A 10,118-nucleotide genomic window follows, 5' to 3' on the forward strand; every position below is an offset into this window, starting at 1 on the left:
CGCCCACGCGGTAGGTGCCCGCGCGGCCCCCGCCCTCCAACTGCACCAGCTGCAGCTCCTGCCCGGTGCAGAAGGCGCGGATCTGGCACAGGTAAGTCATGACGATCAGCTTGTCGGGCACCGACAGCAGCACCATGTCCGCCGGCTCCAGCAGCCGCGACACGCCCAGGGCTTCAAAGCCATCGAAAGCCTAGGAAGAGCGCGCTCCTGGTCAGCCATGCAGGGGGAACCCCCCCCCCCGCAACTCTCCCGGGACAGCTCCGGGTTCCTGCACCCCATATGCCAGCACTTGCCTAGTAATGCTTCAAGCTTCTACCCCCTGTAGATGGAAAGCTGCAGGGGCCACCCCTTCCCCAGAATAGTTTGGGAAAAGTCATCTTGAGGAAAATACGCTTAAAAAACACCACCAAAACAAAACTATGAGAAACAACCAATTTAATGATCAATGAGGAAAACAAGTGCACATGGCTCTTGTCAGTAATCCTAGCTACTCAGGAGACTGAGATCTAAGGATTATGGTTCAAAGCCAGCCCAGGCAAAAACGTCCTAGACTCTTATCTCCAAATAACCAGCAAAAAGCCACTGGTAGAGCACTAGCCTTGAGAGCAAAAAAGCTAAGGGACAGCAAGGACCTAGGACCTGAGTTCAAGCCATAGTACCAACACACACACACACACACAGCAGGGCTGGGCCAGGCACTGGTGGCTCATGCCTGTAATCATAGCTACTCTGGAGGCTGAGATCTGAGGATTGCAATTCAAAGCCAGTTCTCTTATCTCCAATTAACCACCAGAAAACCAGAAGTGGTGCTGTGGCTCAAGTGGTAGAGCACTCGCCTTGAGCTGAAGAGCTCAAGGACAGCACCGAGGCCCAGAGATCAAGACCCATGACTGTCAAAAGAAATACTACTAATAAAGGTAGTGCAGTAGCCTTAAGCACAAAAGCTCAGAGACAGCGCCCAGACCTTGAGTTCAAGCCCTAGCATTGGCAAAACAAACAAAAAGCAGGGCTGGGTCCCTGTGGCTGCAGGTTCTCCGTTCTCGGACTCCTACCCTGGCTCTCCCCCGGTTTCCTACCAGCCATGGTTCCCTCCCATCTCACCTGCTTGTTGTTCTGTTTGATGTCGAGCGGGTCAAGGGCGGCGTAGTCGCTGTGGAGAAAGTGCTAGTCAGAGAGGATAGCACTGTACTCCCTCAGTCCCCCACGCATCTCTGCCCCCCTCCATGGTAGCTCACATCTTTTCTGGGTGGAATCGGTGCAAGATAGCACAGAAGGCCAGGCCGTTGCGCCAGGATGTGGTGAAGTTGGTGATGCAGACACCCTGGTAGCCAGCGGTGACCTCCCGGCACCACTCCAGCAGAGACTGGCTGGAGCTGACCTGGGCACATGGCACCTGAGGACACAGGGATGGATTTAAGGGATGCGTTCTAGGGACCTGTGCCCTCTGCCCCTAGGGGAAGCTCAGGCCTGGCACAAAACTGCTGGGATCCTGAAGAGAGGGATCTTCAGAGACCTCTGACTAGAACCTTGGGCAGGCAAAAAGGCCCCCAGCTCTGGGGATGATCTGCCCAAGGTCACCTAAAAGGTCAGTCATCTCCCAGCAAGATCAGAGATCACTAGCAGCTACTTCTCAAAATCAGCCCAGATAATCATCAGCCAAAGGGTAATATAGCTCCATGCAGAGCCAAAGAAGACAGAGTGGGAGAACCAGGGGACCCTGAGGGAGGAGGTGGTGAGGGGGCTTCTTGAAGCTGAGCCCCCACCCCCCCTCAGTCCACTGGGTGGGTCCATGCAGAACTGCCATTCGCTCAGCTTCAGGTTAGTGGGAAGAAGCAGACGATGCCCTGGGCGGCCCCCATCCCTACCTGGCTGCCTGGCAGCCTCCTGTCCTCTTCAGGCTCCTCTGGGGAAGAGGCCCCAGTGGGCTTGGGCTCCCCAGCCTCTGCCCCACTGGCCACCTGTGCCTCCGTCAGGCTGGCCTCCGGGAGGTTTCCCCCAGCTGCTTTCCCCTTCTTGGTTCCTAAGACCCCAGACTCGGTTTCCTGGGCCTCAAAAATACCAGATTTGTTCTCTAGAGCCCCTAAAGCTGCCATTTCTACTTCCTGAGCCCCTAAAGCTGCCATTTCTACTTCCTGAGCCCCTAACGCCTCAGATTTCCTAGCCTCTATCCCCTGGTCAGTGAAAACTTTAGCTTCTGCCTCGTGTGCTCCTGATATCTCTGCCTCTATGTTCTGGGACCCTAAAAATTCTTGATGATGAAATGGGACCTTTAAGGCCTCATATTTGAGCACTCCCCAAACTCCATCCTTCTGGGCCCCCTCCTCAGCCCCTGGAACTGTGCCTTCTGACTCTTGGGCCCTCAGTACCTCGTCATCTGCTTCACCAGTCTCTGGCCCTGGGATCTCTGTACCCTCCACTTCTGTCTCCTGGGTCCCAGCTAGCTCGGCTTCTGTCTCTGAAATTCTGGAACTTCCACCTGCCATCTCCTTCCCCAGAATCTCAGTTTCTACAGTCCTCATTCCTGTTACCAGAGCCCCTGCACCCTCTCCTTCTGTCTCCTGGATCTCAGAGTCTATCTCAGCTTCTGGTCCTGAGGGCCTGGAGCCCCCTACCTCTATCTCCTGGGATCTCAGTATCTCAGACTCCACTGTCTCAGCCTTGGAACCCCTTATGTCTGTCTCCTGAGTCCCCAGTATTTCAGACTTTGTCTCAGCTTCTGTTCCTGAAGCCCCAGAAACCTCTACCTCTGCCTCTTGGACCCCTAATAGCTCAGACTCTAACATCTCAGCTTCTATTTCTGAGGCCCTAGAAACCCCTATTTCTGTCTCCTGAGACCTCAATATCTCAGCTTCTGCTGTCTCAGTTCCTACCACTGTAATTTCTGGATCCCCCACTTTTGTCTGGTGGGCCTCTGTTCGCTCAGACTGAATCCCAGGATCACCTAAACCCACAGACGCTATCTCCTGGCTCTCCTGTAGCTCCATTTCTGATGTTCCCGTCTCTGTTCCTGAAATCTGTCCCTGAGCGCCCACTTCTGTCTCCTGGGCCCCCAATATCCCAGACTCTGCCATTTTGGCTTCTGTCTCTAGAACCTCTGGGTACTCAGCTGCTATCTTCTGGATCCCCAATATTTCAGCCTCTACCCCACCAGCCTCGGTCTCTAGTTTCCCAGAACCTCCCATCTCTGTTTTCTTGGCCCCCAATATCTCAGCTTCTGTTCTCAGTATACCAGTATCCCCAGATCGCTCCTGGGTCTCTAGCACGTCTGCCTCAGCTCTTCTAGTCCCCAGAGCTGCTGAAACCCCAGCCTCTGTTTTCTGGGGCCCCAATACCTCAGGTTCTGGTATCCCAGCCTCTGTCCCCAGCTCTCCTGGAGGCTTCAGCTCTTTTCCCTGGGCCGCCAGTATCCCCAATTCTGCCATCCCAGTGGCCTCTAGCTCTAGGATCCCTGATCTTGTTGCCTCTATCCCTTGGGCCTCCAACATCTCCACTGCTGCTGTCCCAGTATCTCTTTCTGAGAACCTTGATCCCCCTGTATCTGTCTTCTGGATCCCCAATACCTCTTGCTCTGCCAGCTCAGTCTCTGTTCCCAGGAGCCTTGAGTCTCCCACCTCTGCCTCCCAGGCCCTCGGATGGCAGGACAGCACCCCCTGGTCAGCTGGTGATGGGGTCCCCTGCAAACTGCTCACCTGGAGCCCAGTGTTTGCTGCTGCAGCAGAGGGGCCCTGCTCCAGGCCAGTCCTCCCCGCACCAGGGGCTCTGCCCCTCACCCCTGCACCCTCCTCTGTCTCCTGTCCTGCAGCAACTGCTGCGTCCCTGAGGTTGTCGAGAGGCCCGGAATGCCCAACAGGTTCTTCTAGGGACGGGCTGGGGCCTGTGGGAGCCTCTTCTGGGGTCCTGATCCCCATCTTCCCTTGAGAGCCCCTCGGAGGAGCCTCAGGAGTCATGCTGAGACTTTCTTTGGTCAGCAGGCCTGCAGCCTGGGGTTCCTCCATAGCCACTCTGACCTCTGACCTCTGCTCAGCATCCGCTTGGCTAAGTTCTGAACTCTCTTCCGTGGCCCCTGACCTCTTTGTATTCACTCCTCTGACTCCTGCGCCCTGTTCAGTGTCTACCCCACTCATCACTGGTCTGTCCCCAGAGTCGCCCTCCTCAGCCTTGGGTCTCCGCCCTCCCGGGGCATCTCTGGAGCCTCCATTCTCAACGTCGGAGTCCAGTTTGGCTCCCTGGACCTCTGTCTCTTCCCGAGGGCTTGTCTGGGCCTGGGTCTCTCCAGAAGAACCCACTTCCGCGGGGGAAGTCTCGGAGGCCTTAGGGACCTCATCCCCCACTTGGGGAACTGGGATCCTGGGGACATCAGAGCCTTTCCGGAGCCGAGGGGCTGGGGTGGGGGCGATGTCCGGGCCTGGCTGCACTGAAGACCTGAGGAGAGAGCAGGCGTGTTGGGGGGCTGCTTTAGGCCCCACTGTCAGTTCATCCCACCCTTCAGATGGCTGGGGCACTGGAGAGGCGGGTGGAGGAGGGCCGAAACTCCCCACACGGAGTGGGGCTGGTTCCCGAGCTCACCTTGTCTCCGGTGGAGTTCCTGGGGGCCTGGGGGCCTTAGGCCCCACCTGGCCCCCCGTTATAGCAGCTGGCTCTGCCCCCTGCCCCCGGGAGGCCCTGGCCGGGGGTGCGGGAGCACTCACAGGGGCAGAGCTGGTTTCCTTAGCACTAGAAGGGCTGGCAGCTGAGGGGGGGGTGGAAAGGAAGGGGAGCTGAGGCCTGGGCCCTGGGCCCTGAGTTCCAGTTCCCAACTCCACACCCCAGCCTGGTCCCCACCTGTCTGCCAGGGCCGTCCTTGGCTCTCATCCTCCTCAGAAAGTGTCTTCAGCTCCCGGGAGGCCTCTAGAGGTGGGGATGTTGCAAGCACAAAGTTAGCCCATGTCGTGAGGGGGAGGGAGGGGCCAAAGGTTGGACTCCTTTCCCCCCCAACTCAAGTAGAGGGCCTACCTGGGAAACGCCCCAGCCTCAGGGCACCGCCCGGGCCTAGGAAGAGACAGGCCCACAGACACCGAGTAAGAGAGAAAGGAGAGAAAAATAGAGCAAGCCGACAAAAGCTTTAAGGAGTAAAAAGGAGGGAGGGAGGGAGGGAGAGAGGCTGGCTCAGGTGGTAGGGGTAGGAAAACCAGGCTGCAGCCCCTCTGAGTTTGTGGGGGTCGGGGGGTAGGGGCTTGAACTCAGGGCCTGTGTGCTGTCCCTGAGCTCTTATGCTCAAAGCTAGTACTCTAGCACTTGAGCCACACAGCTCCTCTTCTGGCTTTTTGGTAGCTAATTGGAGACAAGAGTCTCAGAGACTTGGCCGCCCTGGCTGGCTTTGGACCTAGATCCTCAGATCACAGCCTCCTGAGTAGCTAGGATTACAAGCGTGCCCGGCCACTCTGAGCTCTTGACCTGGCTTCTCAGGCAGGTAGGGGAGAGACAGGGACCCAGCAGTGATGAGAGCCAGGGCATGGAGGGATTGGGAACCCATCCTGCAGGACTTGGCTAAGGGGCCAAGCTGGGGCATTCAGGACTGCTGCGCAGTAATGAGTTCCCCGTCCTACCCCAGCATAGCGAGAGGCTTGTGTCCTGGCCCTCCCCCTCCCCCTAGGCCATGTTAGCAAGCCAGGAGCCTACCTGGCTGGGGACCCCGGGCCCGGGCCTCAGGGGCCCCTGGGCCATCAGCTTCATCCTCATCACTCTCAGCAAAGTCATCCAGGTTACCCACATCGCTAGGCTTCACGCTCATGAGGCTGGCCAGACTCTGCATGTCATCATCCCTGGGGGTTAGAGGTCAGCCATGAGGGCTGGGGTCAGAGGTCACAGGCCAGGGCCCAGGAGGGCAAGTGAGCACTCACGTGGCACGGCCCTCCCGCAGCAGCACCCCGGAGAGGGTGAGGCTCAGCTCCGCATGCACCACCTTCACCGACTTGGCCTTCATGCGCAGTCGCAGTGGAACCTGGGCAGGCACAGGCCCCGCATGGCGAGCCAGGTCTACCTCGGCGGTGGCCAGCACCTTCCGCTGGCCCTTGGACTCCTATGGTCCCGAGGGAGAGGGACAGAAAGGGAGCATCAGTGCTGCCCTGCTGCCCCTGGAGACCCCAGGCTCCAGTCCACCCCGGCACTCACGTTCTCAATAATAAATGTCCACTCTTTGGCCTCATACTGCTCCACGTGGGGGTCCTAGGGTGAAGAGCAGGGTAGGTAAGGGCTCCTGGGAGGGCAGTGTAGGGAGGAGGGTCTATGGTTGCTTAGGACTAAGGGGGAGGTGGAGCCTTCACCCCACTGTTCCCCCTACCCTGGGACTGGGCTTCCATTCCAGCTCCCTCTCCTACTGCAGGATTGGGTGATTGTTGCCTCCTCCAAGAAGACCTCCTGGCCACCCGTGCTAAGCAGGCCCCTTCCCAAGATTCTTGCTTCCGCCCCTTTATTCTTCCCATCTAGATGAACACTCACAGTGCTCCAATCATCTGACTGTGGGCACCTGTGACAGGGGTGGAGACTCACCCTGTACAGCGTCACGGCAATGTCCACGTTCTCAGGCACCATCCACACCACAGTGCCACGGTATGGGTTCTGGATACCAGGCTGCCAACTGTGGGCCTACAAGGGACCTTCTCTGAGTCTTGAAGTTCCCTCCCATCCCCACAACTCTACACCCTTATCCTCAACTCTGTATGAATATGCACGCGCATGCGTGTGTGTGTGTGCATGCACAGGCAGGCACACAGGGCTTGAACTCAGGGCCTTGTGCTCTCCCTTTGCTATTACATTGACCCTAAGCTTTTCTTTTGCTCAAGGCTAGCACTCAACCACTAGAGCCACAGCTCTGTTTCCCAGCTGTTTAGTGGCTAATTGTTCCTGTTCAGACTGGCTTCCAATTGCAGTCCTCATATCTCAGCCTCCTGAGTAGCTAGGATTATCGACATGAGTGCCTGGCTTCTCCCTTAGCTTTTAGGTTAAAGGCTGGTGCTCTTGGGGCTGGGAAGGTGGCTCAGTGGTAGAGCGCTTGCTTGCATGCCTGAGGCCCTGGGTTCGATTCCTCAGCACCACATAAGCAAAAAAGAAAAGGGTCAAACCGCAGTCCTCAGATCTCGCCCTCTTGCGTAGATAGGACTACAGGCATGAGCTCCCAGCACCAGATTTACATTTTTAGGGAGTGTGCCAGTACTGAGGCTTGAACTCAGGGCCTTAAGCTTTTGCTTGGCTTTTTCCACTCAAGACTGGCACTGAATCACTTGAGCCACACCTTCACTTCCCCTGTCTTCAACTTTGAGGCCAGCTCCCTCTTCCTCTGTGGATTATGATATGCTCCTGGATCCACTAAGAGTCCTTCTGGCTTCCCTGGCCCCCTTCTGACCCCATCCCCAACTGGACCCCAATGCCACCCTCTCCCACCTTGGAGCAGATGCGTCGGTTCCGACGGGTCCATACCACCACCAGTTTATCTGGTTGCCTGGGGCAGGGGAGAGAGGGGAAGGGTGCTCAGTCAGGCCCACCCCAGCCTCCCCATCCTCTCCTAGCCCATGTTGGGTCTTCCTTCAGCTTGAGTTCCTTACCGGGTCAGAAGAGGCTTGGGCAGCCTCTTATCTGAGGCCACAAGGTGTAGGGTGGGGCTGCTGAAGCAGGGTGGGGCCAAGGCCAAAGAGCAAAGGCTTGGGCAGCAGAGGCCAGCATGAACTTGATGTGGAAGACAGCAAGAGCCAGAGCCAGAGCCAGGCACACACAGAGCCAGGGACAGCCAGAGACAAAGCCTCCGAGTAACACAAATCCATTCATAAGCACATTATTTGTGGAGTGCTCACTCTACACACAGCCCTCTCTGGGGTACAGAGGAAGGCCGAGGGAAGACCCTTCTGTGGCAGGGTGTAGGCAGGAAGGAAGTTGGCAAGCTCACTTCAGGTGGATGTGAGAGCGCCTGTGGGGTCTCGGGGTTGACTGAGCAGAGGTGAGGGTTAAGGGAAGGAGGCCGTGGGTGGAGCTGAAGCCTGGGCTCCAGGCAGAGAGAATGGCAGGTGCAGGAGGTTGGGGGAGGAGTAAACTGAGGGGCAGAGTGGGGAAGTGAGGCCAGAAAGGAATAGGGTTAATTTGTCATTAGATTTTCCCCCTCCCACCCCACAAGGGTTCAGGGGCCTCAAAAAGAGTCAGCCAGGACTCCTGTTTCCCCAAACTCAGAGCCTGGGACACTGGCTCTGCAGAGAGATGGTGACAATGGCACCCAGGAGAAGACTTGCAGGCAGTGATGTCTAAGCTGAACAGCAAAGGTTGGGCAGACTCAGAGGAGAGGAAGAGGCAGAGACAAAGTGAGGAGGAGAGATGGCTACACAGGGCCTCATCCCACATGGGAACTGACACGTGTCCAGGCCAGGGGAGAGGGCCCCTCTTGGGGTTGGTGTCCAACCCAGAAGGCTGGTGAGGATCAAAGACAGCACCAGAGCTCTTCTGGGCTGCTCCCGGCCCCATGCCAGGATGCTTGGGGTCTGAGTCGACCTAGCTTCCTGTCTCCTGTGGAGATCAAGGCAGGATAAGTGGCTCACCTGTTTGGTAATCCCTCAAGGATACCAAGGGCCCAGGAGGCTGACCGCAAGGTCACAGAGCTGAATGTAGAGCCCTCTGACCCAGAGCTAAACTCCCTTTCTCAACCCTCAAACTACAGGCACTGGCCCAGCAAGGAGTTTCCCAGAAAAGGGAAGCAAATCAGGGTGCCTGGATAAGGTGGAGCCCAGCTGGGCAGCTTGACTCAGGCCAGGCACGCCTTCCTGGGGAGACCTGGGCAGCTTCCTGTCCTAAGCTCCGGGCTAAGAAGTGCAGACGGCCTTACCCAAGGCTGCTAGTGACTCAGCCCCGTTGATACGGCCTGCCTCCCTCAGCCTGCTCACCAGGACCATGTTCAGCATTCTGATTGACCTCACCCAGGATGCTAGGGCAGAAGCCAGAGGTCAGAGTTCACATGCTCTGTGAGTATGGTTGCCCTAGCCAGAGTCCGTCCTCTCTCAGCCCTTTGCTGAATGAAGGGCATGCCAACAGGCCTGGTATAAGCAAGCCTGGCGACACTGCCGCTTCAGAGACCCCAGCTTCTGCTCTCTCCCCTCCCTTTAGACCCTATGATCCTTTCAGACTGGAGCTCTTCCCCTTGGGAACCTAAATTTAGCCCTGCCTGGTGAGCGAGGCCCCCACAGCTGTGCCTTAATCCAGCCAAGGGAAGCCGACACCAGGGAGCACGTATATTTAGGGTGTGACGCAGGGGCCTGGGCAGCTGCGGGTGGGGGCATGTGAGCCACATGCCCCGGGGCCCTTCAACACTCCAGGCCAGGGACTGTACCCTCCAATGTGTCCCCGGGTACCCCACTACCTTGCCTTCTGAGGAGCCTCTCCTCTGGGACCCACAACCTTCTCTGCTCTCGGGGCCCCTTTAAGCCACTCTCCGCCTCCCTCTTCATCTCTCCAAGTGCTCAGTTTCCCCTTTTAAGGACATGGTGAAGATGCTTCCAGCTTTTCAGCGCCCATTGGGCTGAAGCAGGGAGGGCCCCTGGCTCCACCAGAAGGCAGGGGAAGAGGCCTGAATCTTTGTTCTAAGCTGCACTGAAGTTTCTGTCCCAGCGCTGGGCTACACCTGTGCACTGCAAAACCTGCTGCTCAAGCCGCCTCTCCCCTAAGACACGTGGTTTGCTTCCTGAGCCCAGACCACCACAGCTATGCAAAATGTGGGCACAGGTGACTCTCAGACCCGAGTCCTGACCCCCATCTCCAGGCTGCTCCCCTCCCTCTGATCCTAGAGGTCCAGCAGCCTGGGATCCCAGGGCGCAAGCTGACGGGGTTCCACGTCGATGTAGGGGCTTCCGCGGACCTCCCTCCCACTCACCACTTCTTCGTGCACTCCAACACCAGCTCGTGGTAACAGGCCACAAACTGGAACTTGGCGGCCCGCTTGCCCACTCGCTGGAGGCGCTTCCACACCGAGGTCATCGCCCCCGCCGCTCCGCTGCCCTCTCCTCAGACCCGGGGCTCCCGCTGGCCCGCGTCGGCTGGCCCCGACGGGGTCCCCATGGTCGCCAGCGCTCCCGTCCACGTCCCGCCCGCCCCGTCTGAGCAGGGGC

General features: G+C 57.9%; 1 protein-coding gene across 1 annotated transcript in view; it reads right to left on the bottom strand.

Moving 5' to 3' along the window:
• Window positions 1-10,099, bottom strand: part of Ehbp1l1 (EH domain binding protein 1-like 1) — an 18,608-nt gene extending 8,509 nt beyond the window's left edge. Inside the window, exons 1-12 of the mRNA XM_013020899.1 lie at window positions 9,884-10,099; window positions 7,420-7,477; window positions 6,529-6,624; window positions 6,151-6,204; window positions 5,880-6,058; window positions 5,659-5,801; window positions 4,822-4,887; window positions 4,567-4,729; window positions 1,866-4,422; window positions 1,236-1,393; window positions 1,102-1,150; window positions 8-190 (exon numbers count right to left, since the gene is read on the bottom strand). Coding sequence (XP_012876353.1) covers window positions 8-190; window positions 1,102-1,150; window positions 1,236-1,393; window positions 1,866-4,422; window positions 4,567-4,729; window positions 4,822-4,887; window positions 5,659-5,801; window positions 5,880-6,058; window positions 6,151-6,204; window positions 6,529-6,624; window positions 7,420-7,477; window positions 9,884-9,987 — 3,810 coding nt within the window. The 5' untranslated portion in view covers window positions 9,988-10,099. The remainder of the gene's footprint in view (window positions 1-7; window positions 191-1,101; window positions 1,151-1,235; window positions 1,394-1,865; window positions 4,423-4,566; window positions 4,730-4,821; window positions 4,888-5,658; window positions 5,802-5,879; window positions 6,059-6,150; window positions 6,205-6,528; window positions 6,625-7,419; window positions 7,478-9,883) is intronic.
• Window positions 10,100-10,118: the final 19 nt, after the last annotated feature.

Source organism: Dipodomys ordii, unplaced genomic scaffold (assembly GCF_000151885.1).
Source record: "Dipodomys ordii isolate 6190 unplaced genomic scaffold, Dord_2.0 Scaffold54, whole genome shotgun sequence".
Taxonomy (NCBI): Eukaryota; Metazoa; Chordata; class Mammalia; order Rodentia; family Heteromyidae; genus Dipodomys; species Dipodomys ordii.